This window comes from Mustela lutreola, chromosome 3 (genome assembly GCF_030435805.1).
Source record: "Mustela lutreola isolate mMusLut2 chromosome 3, mMusLut2.pri, whole genome shotgun sequence".
Taxonomy (NCBI): domain Eukaryota; kingdom Metazoa; phylum Chordata; class Mammalia; order Carnivora; family Mustelidae; genus Mustela; species Mustela lutreola.
The window spans coordinates 164,887,733-164,906,336 of record NC_081292.1 but is presented as its reverse complement, the minus strand read 5'-3'; the positions used below and the strand labels follow the sequence as shown (position 1 = coordinate 164,906,336).

Here is an 18,604-nt window from a genome sequence, read left to right as displayed (position 1 = left end):
CGAGGCCAGGGAGGTTTGGCTCTGGTTCTGAGGGCATCCTTCTGGGGAGAGTCTGGTCAAGGGTCAGCGAGGGGCTCACGCCGCACCCCCGTCCCGGGCAGGAGCTGCGCCTGCAGCTGGAGTTGTCACAGGCGGTGGCCACCAGGCTCCGGGAGCAGCTGTCCGAGAGCCAGCAGGAGCTGCAGGCCTCCAGGAGGCTCCTCCAGGAGCGGGCGCAGGAGCAGGGGCGGGAGCGTGAGGACCTCCTGCGCCAGCTAGAGATGCAGAGCCGGGAGGCACAGCACTGCCGGGCAACCAGCGAGCTCCTACGAAGGTGATGGGAGGGCTGAGTGGGGCAGGGCAGGCAATGCCAGCCCAGAGGTGCTGCCAGCAGGAGGGAAAGAGGGGGCCCCACCTCCAGGACCAAAACTGCTCCTGGCGAGGCCCCCTCCCTTGTCCCCTCAGCCCCAGGGCCACCCACCTGCTCTGAGTCTCCTTGCCCTCAGCTGGGCCCACCTAGGTAGGCTGCCTCTGCCCAGGACGCACCTTCCCAGAGCCCGGACTCAGCGTATGCCCTGCCCCCCTCAGACTGCCTCTGTGCTCCACTTCCACACTCTCTCCCGCTTCACGCCTCCCGCCTCCTGTCTGACTCCCAGGACTCCTCCCAAGCAAGGGTCTGTCCATTCTTCAGAAATGGTTCATAAATCCCCCCGAACTCCCTTCCCTCCACATGCATTGGGGTCGCTTGAGAACCCTCCTGGATCTAGCGACCTATGGTACAGTTCGCCAAGAGGCTTTCTGGAGGTTTCTGTGGGCATCTTACTGCCCTGGGATTGGTGGGATTTGGGAAGTACAGGACAAGACTCTCCTGGGACACCTAGTCCTGAGTGAGGGGCTAGGTGGGACTTCTCAAAGCCACAGGCTGCCTGAGCTGGGATGTGGGAGGCCAGCAGGCTTGGGCTGGAGGAACAGGGCGCTTGCCCGGAAAGACAAGGGCAGAGGAGCTCAGCCTGACATGGGGTGTGGCACGGAGTGGTGGAGGAGGAGGGTACCTGGAGGGCCGAAGCTTTCCTCTGACGAGGGGAGGCCTTCCCGGGGGCAGACAGGAGCCAAGGTGGGGAAACACCGAGCCTTGCAATGAGCAGGGTGAGGCTGAGGGACCCTCTCCCCATGGAGCAGAGGGCAGTGGGGCCAGGCGGCTATTAGCAGGGGGCACTGCCTCCTACACCCATGGCTTAGAAGCACTGGTCTGGCTGCTAGGGGGCAAGCTGCAGCAGCTAGACAGGGGGTCCTGCGTGGGTGGGCACCTGAGCGTGTGGGGCAGAGGGGCCAGATCCCACGGGCACTGGGGAAAGGGAGGCTTCGGGACTGGGTGCTCCAGGGGCCAGAGCCCGAGGGGGAGCAGCTGAGGTCCAGATTCCTGGCTGAGGGGTGGCATGCTGAGAGGAACCCAGGGTGGATCAGCCTGTGAGCACGGCTTTGCACAAGGCTGCTACACCTCCAGGGCCCGGGGCTCCTGTGGGACAAGGTGAACAGGGTGTCAGCAGACGAGCAGTCCCTTCCTTCCCGCTGAGCTCTGCAAGGACTAGCTGAACTTGGCCTTTGTGTGGCAGAGAGCTGAGCTCGGCACACACCAGGGAGCAGGACCCTTGAGTGCTTTCAGGGCTCAGAGAAGACCTCCAGGAGGGGACCGGCCTGTCAGAGCCGGAGCTGGTTGGGTCTCTTCTGTCCCCCATCATGCTTCCTCAGCGTGCTGCCCTCGGTGGCCCCCTGGCCTGGCGTCCTGGCCCTGCCATGCTCCTGGGACTCCCCTAAGTTTGACTCTACCTAGGGGACGTCCCTCGGCTCCCCTTCCCCAGATCCAGTCCTGGGGCTGCCTCAACCTTCCGCCTCCCCTGCCACCAGAGAGAAAAGGGCTCTGGAGACTGCGGTGGACGAGATGAGGGGGAAGGCGGCCATTTCAGACGCAGAGAAGCAGAGGCTGGAGGCCCAGACGGAGGAGCTGCAGAGGGGCCTCCTGCTGTGGGCAGAGCGGAAGGAAGAGCTGATGCAGCAGGCCGAGCGGGGCCGCAGGGAGCTAGAGACCAGGTGTGCCGGGCAGAGTGGCTGCCACACCTCTCAGCCTCTGTGTCCCCAGCCACAAAGAGGGCCATGTCCTCACCAGGCTGGGAGTGGGGGCACCTGATGGGACAGCAGCGGCAAAGGGTTCTCCAGATTCCCCCAAGCTGGGCATCACCCACACCCCCTCACCCCTGCTCCAACCTCCCAGCAAGGTCTACTCCCTACCCCCAGGACCAGAGTGCGCTGTGAGTGCACACACACACACAAACACACACACACACACTCCTCACCCAGGGCTGTCAAGGTATGGACCAAGACCACCCACCCAGGCCTGAAACAGGACTAATGAGTTTCTGGGCCCTGCAAGGCTGTGCATGCTCCTCTGGGGCTCCCTGGGCTCGGAGGGATCTGCAGGTCATCATCCTGCCCATTGTGGCCCCTTCCTTGCCCTGAGGTAACCTCACAGTCTCTGTCTTCTGGTTTCTGGATCGCAGTCAAGGGCGCCTGGAGCAGCTGGAGGAGAAGGTCTCGGGGCTCAGGAAGGAGCTGGTGTCAGCCCAGGAGGCACTGAACTCAGCCCGGCTACAGAGGGATGTTCTGGAGAGCGAGAGGGAGGGCCTGCGCAAAGCCCTGGCACGGGTACCCGCCCTGCCCGCTCTCCCCCACTGTCTACGCTGGCCTGCCCCCTCCCACTCACTTGTCTTCTCACCCTCCAGGGCCCTCAGTCCATCACCAGAGTTCCCAAAGCCACCAACAGCCTCCTGGGTCCCCAGCTGGTGGGCGCAGGCCTGTCCTGCCTGGCCACTGGCCACACCTGCCTCTCCGTGCATCTCATGGGGCTACCCCACCACATCTGGCTGCAGCCTGAGGACCCAGGGGGCCAGTGCCCACCTCAGAGGCCTCGACACCCTGTCCTGCCCAGAGCTCCCTCCCCTCCTGGCACCACAGCTCCACCTGGGCAGAAGGTCTGCTTGCAGATCTGAAGTCTCATCAGAGTGGCTGCGCTGTTCCCCTATAGGCCGAGTCCAGCAGCACTGACCTGGAACTGCTTGTGACCCGGCTGAAGTCAGAGGGAGCAGAGCAAAGGGACTCCCTGGCCAGGATGGCGGCCCTGACGGAGGCACTGGCTCACGACAAAGGCAACCTGAGCCACCTGGTCCTGCAGGTGAGAAGCAAGCCCCCCACCCCCTGCCATCTCCTCCCCTTCTCCATTCCTGCCGAGAGAGCAGGGGTCCGGAGAGGAGGCATACTGGGGTACAGGAGACTGCCAGGTCCTGCACAGGCCGGGCGGGGTGCTCAGCCCACAGGACTGAGGGTGCTGGCATATGGAACACATCTGCCTCCCTGCCTGCAACCCCCCTCACCACCCCCCTGCCACCATGGCAGCTGGAACAGGAACGGGACCAGCTGCGGGAGCAGCAGAAGGCACTGGAGCGGGAGCAGGCCAGAGCGCAGGAGCGGCTGGTACGGGCGGAGCAGCAGCTGGAGCTGATGCAGACGGAGCGCGGGGGCCTGCAGCGGGCCTGCGGGCGCCTGGAGCAGCAGCTGGAGCAGCAGCTAGAGCAGCAGCTGGGGCAGGTTGCCCGCTTCCAGCAGCAGAAGGCCCAGCTGCAGGAGCAGGTGGACCAGGTGAGGTGTCCGCCAGGCTCCCAGGCCCCACTCCCACCCAGCAGGGCTGCCCTGCCCGGCTCTCTGGGGCATGGAAGGCCACAGGTCACCTTTTTAAAGCCACACTGGCTCAGGATGGTTGCTGAAGTGCCTTCTGCCACCAAAGCTAACCGCTAACCACTGTGGCCAGACTCAAAGTCTACTCTGACACCGGCTTCCCGGTGCGGGGGTCGGGGGTTGGTGGGGAGGAGATGGGGGGCGTGATATGCAGAGAATCTGTACGTGGAGCCTGTCCCCCATGTCCAGGGCCTGTCCTAGGACTCCCTCCGAGGACCGAAAGGCTCTGTCTCGTGACTTCCACACACTTGGGGGTCAGGAGTGTCACTGCTTCCTCCTCTGTCCTGTTTCTCTCCTCCCTGGACCTCTCTGTGCTCGCTGTTGTGTCTCAGTCTTTGCTCATGTGTTCATTCCCCCACTCTCCCCAGACCTCAGCCTTTGGAGGAAGGCAGGCTATGTGGGGAGTGACCCTGGAGCACTTTGCTTTCCTCCAATCCCAGCCTGTTGCCCCATGTGGAACGTTGCGCCCATAGTCTTGGGCACCTGGGGCCACCAGCTGTCTTGGGTGCTCTGGGACTCAGCTCCCAGTCCTTCTGTCCCTCGGGCTCTGTCCCATCCTTTCCAGCCCGTCTCTTCCCTCCTTCTGTCACTGGAGTGTGATTTGCACTCAAGAGCCACCGCGCAGGTCCACGAGTTGTGACCACTGCATGCACGGCATGGTTGGCACCGAGGAGAGGAGGATGGTCTCCCCAGGGCCTCAGGTCTACCCCACCCCAGGCAGTCTCTGTGCCACGCACCCCACCCATGCACGGTTTCGCCTGTCCGAGAGCTTCTGGTAAAGGGAGCCGCAGAGCTGGGGCCGTGTCTCTGCACAATGTCAGGGAGTGCCATCGCATTTAGTCGTGGTGACCAGGGTTTTGACTGCCTGGTAACACTTCACATAGAAATAAACCACATTCACTTTCCCATTTCCTGGCCGCTGGGCATTTGGGCTCTTTGCAGTCTGGGTTTTGATGCACAAGGCGGCCATGGACATAAGTGTATGAGTTGCAAACATGTATAGGGAGGGGAATGTGGCCGTTGGGTAGGTGGGTGTCAAACCGAATAAGAAACGGGCCAGTGATTTTCTGAACTGGTTGCATTGCTTTCTCCACTGCCAGCAACGGACCTGTGGGGGGCGGGGCGGGCTTTCAGTGGCTTCACAGCCTCGTCCACACTTAGCATCACCCATTTCTGCTTTTCAGCTCTTCTGTGTGTGTGTGTGTGTGAAGTTATATACCATGGTGGTTTGAACTGACATGTCCTAGATAACAGATGATCTGAGCACATGTTATTATGCTCGCTGGAAGGTTGCATACCGTATTTTGTCAAGTGTCTGTTCAACTTTTGTGCCTGTTCTTACTGGGTGTTTGGTTATGGACATATAAGAACTTTTGATGTATCTTGAACGCGAGTGCCTTGTCAGATGTACCTGGAATAGTTTACTCACCTTTGTGACTTGCCTAGACATTTTCTTACTGTTGTTTTTAACTTTGGTAAAATCTAATTTGCCAGGTTTAAAAAAATGTGTGGTTAGCATTTCTTAGGTACTGTCTCAGACACTTTTATGTAGCCCAAGGACAACCAAATGCTCGCCTGTATCTTCACCCAACTCTAACATAGGGGTCTGTGAGTATGGCAATGGTTCTCCAAGTGTGCTTCCTAGGGAAGCAGCAGCAGCACCTGGGAACAAGGTAGAAATGCAGATTCTCAAAATGCCCTGCTCAAAACCGACTGAGCCAGAAACTGCAGGGTTGGCAGCAGAAATCTGGATTGTAAGGAGACTTCCAGGTGATTCTGATGCCCCCAAAATGTGTGAGCCCCTGGAGTGTCATGTAAAGTAAGACCTGCAGTCCGTTATTTTTCATACAAATGCCCAGCTGTCCCGGCACCAGTTTTTAAAGACTGTCCTTTCTCCCCTGAATTACCTTAGTGACTTGTTGAAAGTAAATTGAACATATGTCTGCACCTAGAGGCACAGATCAGATTGTTGACCTGTGCAATCTGCTCATTCTTTCCCCCAGACCACACAGTCTTGGTTACTGTACTTCTCAATAAAGCTTGAAATTAAGTAGCGTGGGTCCTCCAATCTTATTCTTCTTTTTCTCTTTAAGATTTTACTTACTTATTTGAGAAAGAGAGAGAGATAGCAAGAGAGAGCACAGTTGGGGCAATAGGCAGAGGGAGAGGGAGAAGCAGACCCCCCCGCTGAGCAGGGACACCCCCCCCCCCAAGCAGGACCCGATCCTAGGAACCTGGGATCATGACCTGAGCCAAAAGCAGATGCTTAACCAGCTGAGCCCTCCAGGCACAACTTTACTCTTCTTTTTCAAAATGGCTTTTGACTGTCCTAAATTTTTCACATATCCATGTGATACATTTCAGAATCAGCTTGCAAATTTCTGTCATTCCCCGCTCCCCCCACCCCCATAAAGCTTGCTAGAACCTCGATTAAGATTGTGCTGACTTTACAGGTCAATTTCAGAAGCCTGGACACCTTCACAACATCACGGTGTCCCTCCATAAAGGAGTGGTATCTCTCTTAATTCTCTCCGCTGTGTTTTGTGCTTGGTATAAATGTCTTGCCCACATTTGATTAAATTGATTCTTAAAGTTGATATTGTGAATTGCTTTGCTGTTTTAATTTTATTTTCCTACTATTCATTACTAGTGTAGAGAAGTACAGTCTCACCTATGAAATTTGAGTCACGTGACCTCACCAAGTTCACTGGTGAGCTCTAAGGTTTCCGTGTTCATAATCATGGCCTCTGTGAAAAGCAGCGGTTTCCTGTTTCTGGTGTGCACGTGGGTACAACACAGTTCTCCCAGGCCCCTCAGTGGACATTCCGGGTACTGACCAAAGCTTCTACCTTCTGGTGAGCCCTCCCTCCAGATTTTGTTTTCCCAATTCTGTTAAGACTGCCCGAAGTTCTATGTGACTTCTCAGATCCTTGGCTCCCACTTCTCATTCAGATTCATAGTCCGTTGGCCCCATACTTGTTTGGAGTTATTTTATTTTTAGAAAAAAGGAATACCATTTTTAAAAACAATACAGAATTTGAATCTCCCCTCCTCTCTGATATCTTTACCTCCCCAACTGCTTTGGTAGCTTTGAACTCAAGGTTAGGTCTCCCTGGTCTTGTAAGCCTGCTGAAACCATAAGTCAAGTCCCCAGCCTTTAGGTAAGGCCTTATTCAAGGCTGCAAAGGAGCCTTGAACTACTTAGGAGCTGGCCAGTACCACGAGGGAGATCTGTGGTACAGTGTCGGGCTCAGCTGGACGGACCCCTGCTTGGGTCTTGACTGCTTTGGCAGCTCTTGGGCCATCATACAGTTTCTTATGTTGCAGGTACACTGCAAAATTTTCCAGCTGCCCCAGGTACTGGAGGGCTGGTCTTCAACCACCTCCTTCACCATTATCAGAAGCAGAAAGTTCTGGTCTCAATGTTTGAAGGATTTTTTAATAGGTCATAAAATAATACTAGGATAGCCATTATTGCCATTAGCATTTTGATGAATTCATCCCACTGTCTTCTGACTTTTCTTGTTGCTGCCTGGAAATCAGATGTCAGTCTTCTTGTTGCTCATTTTAAAGTAACGTGTGTTTTCCCCTCTGGTTTTGTTTTTGTTTTTTGTTTTTTGGTTTTTTAAAGATTTTATTTATTTATTTGACAGACAGAGATCACAAGTAGGCAGAGAGGCAGGCAGAGAGAGGGGGTTGGCAGGCTCCCTTCTGAGCAGACAACCTGATGTGGGGCTTGATCCCAGGACCTGGGATCATGACCCGAGCCAAAGGCAGAGGCTTTAACCCACTAAGCCACTCAGGTGCCCCTTTCCCTCTGGTTTTAAAAGGTATCTTTCTTATTTATGGTATTCAGAAACTTTACTATGCTCTGTGTCTGTGATAATTTCTTTGTATTTATCCTATTGGAGGATTATGGTTCATTTTAAATCTGTGGCTTGATGGATTTTACTGGATTTGGGATATTCTTGTGTAATACCTGTTCAAATTCTCCCTCTCCTCTCCTACTGCAACTTCAATTGTACACATGTTGGACCTTCTTATCTTGTCCCATCTTGTCATACTCTTTCCTGTGTTTTTCATCCATTTCTCTCTTCATGATTCAGTCTGAATACATTCTTTTGTCTATCTTCCAGAGGAGTAGTCCTCTTTTCTGTCTAAGCTGGCATTGAATCCATATATTTATTAATTTCAGTCACTGTATTTTAAAATTAAATTGTTTCTAGTTTCTAGTTCTGTTGTGAAATTCCACATCTTGCCATCCATCTTCTCAAATGTTGAATCACAGCTACTTTAAACTCTGTGTCTGACAACTCCAATATCTGAGTACCCAAGAGGCCAGGAAGACATCGGTATTTATTTTATGTTCTTACATGTGTTTTTTTGTTTTCTTTTGTTTTGTTTTTTGCTATATGATCCTATCTCCTGATATGCCTGGTAATATTGATTAAATGCCAAATATCATGGGTCAAAAATTGTAGAAATAACTTGAGGATCTTGGTGACTCTATTCTTCCAGGAAGACTTACTTCTGGTTCTGGTGGGCAGTAAAGTAAATGATCACCACAGTCCCTGGTGTTAGTGACTCAGACCTGGGCTTCAGCTTGTATGAGGGATGATCTAGTTCTGATTCCATTCCACTACCAGGGTGAGGCCCTGTGCGGGTGCAACTGAAAGTTGGGCTGTTTGTTATGGCCCCTCTGCTATGATGGTTCTGATCTTGAGTTTTTGTTCCCCTGAGGCCATAGTCCCGTCAGAAACTCTCAGTTTTAGAAACTGAGAAATGGAGGCCAAAACTTCTAGATGAACAAATTCTGAGGACAGAAGAGATGCCAAGTGGTGGCTTCAGTCCTCTGTGTCCCTTCCTCTAGGTCTCAGTTCCTTCAATCCCCACTGCCGTGGTAGCTCTCTGAAGCCTTGTACAGATCCTTGTGTCCAATCCTGTCTAGAGTCTTGTGATGTTCTTGATGGAAGTGTTTGTCTACAGCAACCTTGTCCTCTGCCACCTTCTCCTGCCATTGCTGTTTCATGTTTTCTGCTCCCTGGACACTTGTGGGCCAACCAAGGCTACCATTTAGATCAGGGGCAGGCTCTCCCCTGGGAATGCTCAGATCAGGGACTTCTCTGCCTTTGCTTCAGGAGAGGAGGCCCCTCTGCTGTGAAAACACACACGTGCCCTTCTGAGGTCCAGCCTGTCTTCTGTCCACTCTCCTCACCCCTCTTCTCCCCCTCTTCCTCTGTGTTATTCTGCACAAAATTGCTTCTTTTCTCACCCTTCCCTCACCCTCCTACTTTCTGCCAGACTGTCCCTGCTCTCTCCCCTAGGTCACATGCAAGAAACAGGCCCTGGAAGAGCAGCTGGCCCAGAGCCTGCAGGACCAGGAGGCCCAGATGGACTCTCTGCAGAGGGCCCTGCAAGAGAAGGAGGTTTTGTCTGATGAGCGGACCCAGCTGCTGGCCAAACAGGAGGCCTTGGAGAGGCAGGTCCAGCTCACAGCTGAGGAGGCAGCTGACCTCAGGTACCCGGAGTCCTTCCAACAACTGGTGTCCACACAGCCTTATCCTTGAAGGGCCTCCATTGTGACAGTGGGCAGGCACATACTCCAAGACTATAGATCAGAGCAAGTCTGTCTATGTGGGAGAGAGCAAGAGGCAAGCACAGTGCCTGGATAAGAGGAGCATCTAGAAGTGAATCTAGTGAGAACCCTGGGATAGCCCTCCTGAGCAAAGTGGCTCTACTGGCCAGATTCCAAGTAACCATAAACCCAGTTCAGACCAGCAGAAGGAAATCATGGGATGTCTTGCTCATAAATCTAAGAAGTTCAGGGTACACATGGCTTCAGGCAAGGCTGGATCCAGGTGCTTCCACAGTGCTATCAGGATCCTGTCTGTCCCTGCTCAGTACTACTTAACTCAGGGAATTTTGCTTTCAGGGAGGCTCAGAGTAAGAGGTGGTAAATGGTCAATGGGCACTCCAGACTCCCTCCTCCAGCAGACATAGTGCCCTTCTCCCCACAAAATCCAAAATCTGTGCCATTGGTCATGATGAACGATTAGATGTTCTAAAACAATCCCAGGAGTTGCAAGGCTCAGGTTGGCAGGATGGAGTCCCGTGCCCACCCCTGAAGCCAGGGGCAGTGTCAGCCCCAGGGAACCATGAGGTTGAGACCAAGATGAGCTTCAAAGACCATCAGGAGTCACTTGCAGAAGGATTGAAACAGGCACTTGGAGGTGAGAACGAGGTGCCTGTTGGCTATTGCCCCATGGGCGGAGCTAGTTCCAAGGTCTCTGTGGAAATCCAAAAGCTGGTGGCTTTCTGACCCCAAACTTGCAGGCTCTCTTGAGAACATCTAAGTATTTTTGTAGAAAGGTTTCCTCTTGGAATTCCAGAATCTGGGGGTCACAAGAACCCTTCGAGTCCCAGGTCCTTAAACATCTTCACAGACAAGCCTCTTTTGCAAATGAAAGCTGATAGAGAAATTGGAACAGAAAACTTAACAAACTCTACTCTGGGTCAGCAGGAGTGGAGATCCCTGCCTGCTGACCCCTCCCAGGCCCCACAGGTACTCAGAAGAGCAGGGGTTAGAGGCCCATCACCTGCCAACATCTTGGGCCCGGATCAATGGCAGAGGCTGAGCAGAGGCCTCAGGAGCCCAGGATCCCCTCTTCAAGCCCAGCCCTGACCACTGGGCCCAGGGTCCCTGCACCTGCCAGCCCAGTGACCCCCAGACAGAACCCGCTGCTCGTTAAACTGCACTTCACAGTGAGCAGTCTGAGCTTCTACTGACAAGGCTGCTGGGGGCTCATCAAGCCACCTGTCCCGGGCACACGTGACCCCCAGCAGGCACAGGGTGTGTTTATCAGACAGGCACTGTGGGCTGGAGGGTGTGACCATGGCAGCCTTAACAAGCTCCAGGTGATGCCAACAACCAGCAGGGGCGTGGAGTCCTGCTGTAGCTTGATTCTCCTGCTGTGGGCTGCATGACAGTGACGGAGGACCCCAGGGTTCAAGGTCCTACAGCCCCCACAGCAGGGCCTTGATGAGGCAGCAGCCCCACAGACACATTCTCAGTTCGCAGGGTACTGGGCCACTTGCTGGCCAGAGAGATGGGTGGGGTCTCTGCCTGGCCCCTGCCTGCACCCTGGCTGGTCTTGCCGGGCCTCTGCTCCAGGAGGCTGAGACTCTTGGGGCTTGATCTCACAATCCTGAGCTCATGGCCTGAGCTGAAATCAAGAGTTGGATGCTTAACCGACTGAGCCACCAGTGCCCCTCTACTATTTATATTGTTCTGAGTTGTTTATTTGCTGCTTGTTTTGTTTTGTTTCACTTAGCTTTTTAATCCATCTGAAAGATTATTTTGTGCAGGGCCTACTTTGGTTCTAGAGATTTAAAATGAATGAGATGTTTATTCTGTTTTTCTTGTGATTTGTGAAACTGGCCTGGAGGGCACTGTCCCACTGTCTCAGAAATGAGCTCTGCACCATCCCTCATCAACAGGACTGCCTGGGTGACAGGCCCCACTGTATGATGACTTTCTGCAGGGCCGAGAGGGACTCTCTGGAGAACAGCCTCTTTGAGACCCAGCAGTTGTCCAGGCAGCTACAGGCACAGAGGGAACAGCTGGAGGGAGAGGCCCAGAGCATGCGGCTCGCTCAGCAGGCCTTGCAAGGTGCTCCCCGTGGGGGCTCTCTCTGATCTTCTCCCCCTGTCAGAGGATCTCAGTCCCCAGATATGCTGCTTCCACTCCCCAGTGCCCCGAAGGGAAGCAGACACAGGTCTGGAGCTCACAGGGCTGGACAGCTCCTGCCACTCTTGTCTGGGAGGGATGGGCACCCACCCCACCTGCTTCCAGGGATGGGCCCAGACACCAAACTGGGCTATGGCCACAAGATCAGAAAGTTGGGTCCCTGCCCCTCAAGGTGAGAACTTAGGACGCACACAGTGAGGCAGGGAGTGCTTTGTCCCCTGGCTCTGGCAGCCTCCTCAGAACAGGTGGCTGTCCCTCCATGGGGCTGGCACTCCACAGGGGGTTCGTAAGGGCCACGGAGGTTCTGTGCTGTGGGGGCCTCGTGGCCAGCCCCTGATGCACCTGTCACTTCACAGTGGAAATGCAGCAGCTGAAAAGTTCCTGGGAGGTCCAGGAGACAAAGCTACAGTGGGACATGGAGAAGCTTCAGCGGCAAGTGGCGCAGCAAGAGCGGGAGGGGCAGCTGGCCCTGGAGAGTCAGGCATTGGCCCACCATGAGGACCTGGCTCGGCTCCAGAGGGAGAAGGTCTGTTTCTGTTGGGCTGCCCAGCTGCCTGGTCACTTCCCTGGGGTCTACCATGTCCTAAAATGCAACAAACAACTGGCAGCGGGAGCCTAGGAGACCAGCCAGGAGACAGAGGTGCCCTAGCCATGCCATGGCTAGGGCCAGAGGAGGACTCTTCGAAGTTCAAGTGAGCCTGAGCCACCCAGAGCCTGGGGCCTGTGTGCCAAAGAGACTAGACCCCATGCAAGCTGACCTGGCTGCAGTCTGAGGGCCAGTAGCTGGAGGGAGGTTTCCCTGCGGGTTGTGCTTGATGTATTATACATCTTATGAATGTGGAGGCTCTGGAGGGGCTTATGAACCACTACATAAATGTGGGAGGGCAGAAGGAGAGACTCAGGTCCTGCTTTGGTGTCACCATGTGAGACAAATGTGATATGGCAGGAGTGGCCAACCTCTGGGGACCTGTCCTGCCCTGCTGTCTGTCCCATGAACCAGGTCCCACTTAGGACCTGCTGGTCTCACATGTCCTGACCTATGCAGCCATCACAGCCTGTCCCTTTATGTTGGCCCAGGAGAACCTGAGTCTGTCTCTGACAGAGGAGAAGGAATTGGCAGCTCGTCAGTTGGAACAGGAGAAGAAGCTGGTGGCAAAGAATGCAGCCAAGAGGGAGGCTCTGAAGGATGAGATTCAGAGCCTGAAGCGTGAGAGGGATGAGAGTCTCCTCCAGCTGGAACATGAGATGCAACAGGTGACAGGGGACTATGAGGCAGCAGGAAACATGCACATCCACATCACCATGCCTTCTCTCAACCAGCAAGAGAGCTATGAGGGCAACCTTTCTAGGTCACTGCTATTGCAACTATGGTCTTCCACAGAAGTTCTGGTGGACAGACATCCACCCCCCTGCTCATCCATCCAGAAACCCATCCATCCATCCACCCACCCACCCATCAATCAATCCTTCCATCCACCCATCCATCATCCATCCATCCATCCACCCATCAATCCATCCAACCCATCAATCCATCCTTCCATCCACCCATCCGTCATCAATACACCCATCCATTCACTCATCCACCCTTCTACCCATCAATCCTTCCACACACCCATCATCTATCCATCCATCCAACCACTAATCCATCCACCCACTAATCTGTTCACACATCCACACACCAATCCATCTATCCACTCACCCACCAATCCATGCATGCATCCACCCATCCACCCACCCATCATCCATCCATCCACCCATCCATCCACTAATTCATCCACCCATCCACCCACCAATCTATCCACCCATCAATCCATCCATCCACCCACCCACCCATTCACCTCTCCACCCATCAATAAATCCATGCCTCCATGCATCCATCCACCCACCCATCCATTCATTCATCCACCAGTTCATCTATCCATCCACCCATCAATCCATCCATCCACCCACCAATCCATGCATCCATGCATCCATCCACCCATCCATCTACCAATCCATCCACCCATCTATCCATCCATGTACTTTCCCGTCCCTCCATTTATCTGTCCATCATCCATCCATCCATTCACCTGACTTGCCATCCTTCTATCTATACACCCAGCTGATGTCCCACATACATGGCCATCTATCCACATGCCTAATTTTCCATTCACACACCTAACTGCACATCTATCCATCAATTTGCTTAAATACCCATCCAACTATCCTTGCACCCAACTATCCACCCATACATTCATATGGCCGTCCATCTATCTAACCACTCACTTGACCATCTATCTATCACATCCTTCCTTCTATCCACATACTCATCTGTTCATCCATATCCACCATCCATCTCTGTGTCTGATCATCCATCCACCTGATCAGTCAGCCAGTGTGTGGAGAGCTGACTGAGCAGAGGCACAGAGGTTGGGCCATGTTACACAGAGCGAAAAGGCCCCATCGACTCCACCCAGGACAAGGGATGCCTCTGGGGTGATGCTCCTCCCCAAGCAGGGGTGTGCAATCAGGAACACACCACATCCTGGCAGAGGCTTTACCACCCACTCTTCTGCTGCAGCCTCTCCTTAAAGAGGCCTCTGAGCCTCACAAGCACCATGTCCCTCAAATCCCTCTAGGCCTTGTCCCTGAAAGAAGAAGAGGGGAGGCTACTGAGGGAAGAGCTCTTCAGGTCCACGCAGGAGCTGGAGCAGGTGCGGCAGGAGGCCCAGAGCCGGCATGAACAAGCCGAGGTGAGCCCTGGGGGCCCAAGCAAGACCCTGAGCACCCAGCCTGGCGGGCACAGAGGGATCCCCAGATGTACCCTCTTCCTGCCTGGTCCTGGGGACACAGCCCCTTCCATCCTGGCCCCCTGAGCCTGAATGTCCCCTGGGAAATATCCAGGTCTCCTTCTGGGAGGAAACACTGTCTTAATGGGAAGGAAAGACCAAAAGAACCAAAGCTGGGGGTGGGTGGGGGCTGTGAGAATCGGTCCCTGCTCCCCAGCAGTGGGCCTGGCCAGGAAGAAGCCAGAGAGAGGAGGGCCTGGGGCCACAGGCAAGCCAGCAACAGAGAAGGGCGGAACCCAGACCTGGGCCCCAGCTAGCCCCACAGACATCCAGCTCTGCCCGTCTGTGCACCTGAGCTGCCCTTGGAATGGAACTGCAGTAAACAAGTGTGAGGCCTCTGGGGCCTGCTTGTTAGATGCCTCCAAAGGAGAAACCCAACCTGGGAAGTCCAGCACTGTGCCCGAGGCAGACCTTCACTGAGAAGGATGCCAACAGAGAAGGACGCCCAAGCTGAGCCAGAAGAGAGACATCCCTGAGGCATGAGGTGTGGGAGAGACCCCGTAGGGACTGGCCCACCACTGCATTGAGGCTGCCTCGGGCAACCAACTGGGTCACCTGGGACACTGGACTCCACCTGGAGCCCATGTCAGGGGTCAGGGCAGGCAGCAGCAACTAGGACTTGGAGTGGGGGCCATGACCTTGGGGGCCCTGTGCCTCCACCCCATGGGTGGGACACCCACAGCTGTGTGCCATGGGGGGGGCGGGCTCCACCAGAGTGTCTCTGCACTCTCCTCCCCTCACCCCATGGTTGCCTGACATGGTCACTCGGAGAAGAGCTGCCTGGAGGGGCTCCTGGCACCCAGGAAAGTCCTGTCCAGGAGCCTCCCTCCCTGGAGCCCCTGCCATGCTCTGTCCCACCCTTAGCCTGGGTGGCCCCACCAGTGAGTGCTGGACAGGACCCTCCTGAGACCTGAGGCCCCAGGAGGGCAGATTCGGAGCGAGCTAAGTCCTAGAGGGATGTTCGGGCCGCCTGAGTGGGCTGCATGGTCTCTATGGGAGTGGTCCAGTAGCCACTTTCCGGATGCATCTGTGGTGACTACATGTTTAGGCTGACAGTGATGTGGGTGTTCCCTAAGGCCCCCACCTATGTGAAAGTTCAGGAAACCAAGGCTGAAGGGGCCCTGTGTTCACCCAGACTCAGGGACAGGGCCTCCCCTTTCCCCACCACTGCCATGTCTTCTGAGCTGGGGTCTGCCTTTCTGGCCCTACGCTGGCAGGCAGGGTCCCACAGAGTAGGACTAGAGGCCCTTTATCTGGGAAGGGTGAGCCCCTGCACTGACCACAGAGGATGCCCTAGCCATGGGGCCGTGGGACCCGGGGGGCTTCTCCCATGCCCGGCCAGCCAGTGAGGGTGGAGGTCCTGAGCTCCTAGGCATGAACGCTGAGCCTACTGCCAGCCCCAGGCCTCCTGAAGTTGGTGATATTTGAGGGCAGGGCCCTCTCGCTGCCAAATGGCTGTTCTTGGACCCTCAGCGGGGTGGGCCCAACAACAGCATTTTAGGGATGAGAGAGGTCAGTGCTTGAGTCCCTGACTAGGCCACTGCAGCCGACCCTGCTCTGGCCTTGGGCTGGAGACCCCAGAGGAAAGACGTGGGTGGCAGGGTCAACCCCTCCCTGTGGGGAGACCCCTCTGGGGCTTCCTCACCCTGTCTCCTGGGTACCTGGCATCGGGAGCATTGGCAACTGTTGGCGTGAGGACATTGACCTGGAGTCCCAGGCCAGGCTCTGGTCCCCAGCCACCTGGGACGGCCCGTGTGAGGACAGCGTCTGGCTGCCCGCATGGGCTTCAGCTGACCACCAGCTGCCCAAGCCTCGGGCTGCCCGTGGATGCCGTGGCCAGCTTGCTGCTCCCTCCAGGCCACCGTCAGTGCCACAACAGCGGAGCTGAAGGCCCTGCAAGCCCAGTTTGAGGATGCCATCTCTGCCCATCAGAGAGAGGCCACGGCTTTGGGCGAGAGTCTTCGGGAGATGGCAGCAGAGCGAAGCAACGCCAGGAGAGAAGTAAGGGGGTGTCAGCGGGGAGGGACAGAGGCAGTTCCAGGAGAGCCGGGATGCCGGGAGTGGGGAGAGAAGGCCTTCCCGACAGGCAGGTGTGACCCAGGGAGCAGGGAGGGGAAAGCTGGACCCTCGGCCCAGAGATCCCTCCATCCTACCAGCCCTGGGAACAGCCTTGGCGAGGTGGTGCTGGCCAGGCCCAGCCGACAGGCGGCATGGGGTATAGACCCCACGGGACCGGATATCAGGGGGGGTGATGCTGCCTGGAGATGACTGGGGTGGAGGGGCAGAAGTGTGGGTGGTTTGTGGGGTTTCCAGGGGCGGCCATGCATGGACCTGGCCAAGGAGTCAAGGTCAACACAAGGCCCCCAGGAGCCACGTGACAGTGTCCTGTGGTGGAGAGAGTCCTGGGCAAGGCAGGCCAAGCTTCAACACAGCAGGCAAGCAAATCGGGGAGGTGTTTCTGAGGGAGCTGTGACAGGACCCGGGGAGCCTGGAAGAGGGGAGGGCAGGAGGGCACAGGGATTTGGGCAGGGGGAGGGTAAGCTATAGCCCAGGTGGGGCCGTGGGAGGGTAGGGTTTGTGCTCTCCCTGGGCAAGGAGCCAAGGCCGCAGGCAGCAAGCACGCTGACCGGGAGCTCAGGGGAACACAAGCTCGGACCAAGCAGCAGAAAGGAAAGGGGCTCCTCAGCCCTCCCCCAGCCCCCCAGGAGCAGGCCCCAGCAGTAGAGGGAGGGGGAGGGAGAGAGCATGATTTAACATGACAGGCTGTTTACTTTGGCCCCCAAAGAGAAAGGTCTCCTTTCAACAGATTTCAAAGTCAGGCCCGGTCAGCGACCACACGGGGAAGCAAAATGAGATTTTAAAACTAGGGGCTGCAGGGGAGGGGCTAGGAGACTGGGGGCACATTTGTTCCGGAGAAGTGAAAGAAGAAAGCACAGGCCTCCTGAGAAGTTTGGGTTCCCAGAGAGGGGGCCCCAGAAAGGAGAGGGAACCCCAGAAAAGAGAGAAAAGCCCCAGAAAGATAAAGAGCCCCCAGAAAGGAAAGGGAACCCCAGAATGAGAGGGGCCCCCAGAAAGGAAAGGGGCCCCCAGAAAAGAAAAGGGCCCCTTGGAAGGGAGTGGAGGAGCAGGAGGCTGAGGCGAGGGGGCAGGAGCAACAAGCCAGGGAGCAGCGGCCCCGAAGAGCCTCCCAGGCGCCAGGCTGGCCCAGTTGCCATGGAAACCATAACGTTTCCACAGCCTTTAAACTGAAGGACGGTCCAGGCTTCTCAGGGCCCTGCCTAGAGCCCCACACGCGTGTGCATGCACACACACGTGAATACATAGCACGGTTCGTATTTATGCACACCCCCATGCACACACGGGCACACACATGACAATACGCACGTGCATATACACGTGCACTCATGTGTGGACACAATCCTTCCAGGGAAATACATAAGGATACCGCAGAGCTCACACAAATGTGCAACGAGCCGCACAGGCTACCACGCACGCCTACACGCACCCGTCACGCACATGGACCTAGGCACGCACATTCACACACGTGTGCAGAGGCACAGGCCTCACCCTCACCCGTGCTGCGTCCATACACGTGTGTGCGCAGAGCGCACATGCGTGTGCTCACACACATACACAGGCCTGATCCCCATCACAGTCCCTCCCCTGCTTTCCCTCTGGCCATGCAGAGTCCTGGAGCCCCCTCCCTGCAGGAGGTTTCAAAAGACGCTGTTTATACGATTTCTAGTAAAGAAATAATTATTATAATCACATTAAGTGATTTGACTGTAAAACTCCCGTCCGAGGCCGCTGTTCTCATGAAGGGGGCAGGCGGGCGCGCAGGGGGAGGGACCCTTCTCCTGCTTTGTTGTGCTTGTTTTCATCTCCTCGCCCTGGGAAATGAAAACAGTTTCTCGTAAGATGGATAGGGCCTTTCGCTGGTCCTTGACCTTCCTGGTGGATTTTTGCTGAGCTCTGCGGAAACCGCTCCACACGGTTGTGGCTCCCATATGTGGGGGTGGAGGGGGAGCAGAGGAGGAGCTCAGGCCCTTCCCCAAAACAGAACAACAATAACCGCGAATGGACACAGGAGCCAGGCTGGCCGGGGGCCTGGGCAATGTCCCGCTGGAACAGCCAGCAAAGTGGGGTTTGCATTTGGCAAACCAGTGCCTTGACATTGCTCAGAATTCTTGTGGCTTCCCTTCTCTCGGCTCGCTGCCGGCCTCGTCCACCTCCTCCTCAGGGCCAGCCCGGCCTGCACGGAGCA

The 18,604-nt window shown here is 55.8% G+C and overlaps 1 protein-coding gene across 4 annotated transcripts in view; it reads left to right on the top strand.

Annotated features, from left to right (window-relative positions):
• Positions 1-18,604, top strand: part of CROCC2 (ciliary rootlet coiled-coil, rootletin family member 2) — a 60,831-nt gene that overhangs the window by 20,737 nt on the left and 21,490 nt on the right. For all 4 annotated transcript variants that reach the window (XM_059167462.1, XM_059167464.1, XM_059167463.1 and 1 more), the window contains exons 11-21: positions 102-313; positions 1,885-2,067; positions 2,535-2,679; positions 3,059-3,205; positions 3,427-3,669; positions 9,090-9,283; positions 11,307-11,434; positions 11,869-12,038; positions 12,590-12,766; positions 14,131-14,244; positions 16,198-16,341. In XM_059167462.1, coding sequence (XP_059023445.1) covers positions 102-313; positions 1,885-2,067; positions 2,535-2,679; positions 3,059-3,205; positions 3,427-3,669; positions 9,090-9,283; positions 11,307-11,434; positions 11,869-12,038; positions 12,590-12,766; positions 14,131-14,244; positions 16,198-16,341 — 1,857 coding nt within the window. The remainder of the gene's footprint in view (positions 1-101; positions 314-1,884; positions 2,068-2,534; positions 2,680-3,058; positions 3,206-3,426; positions 3,670-9,089; positions 9,284-11,306; positions 11,435-11,868; positions 12,039-12,589; positions 12,767-14,130; positions 14,245-16,197; positions 16,342-18,604) is intronic.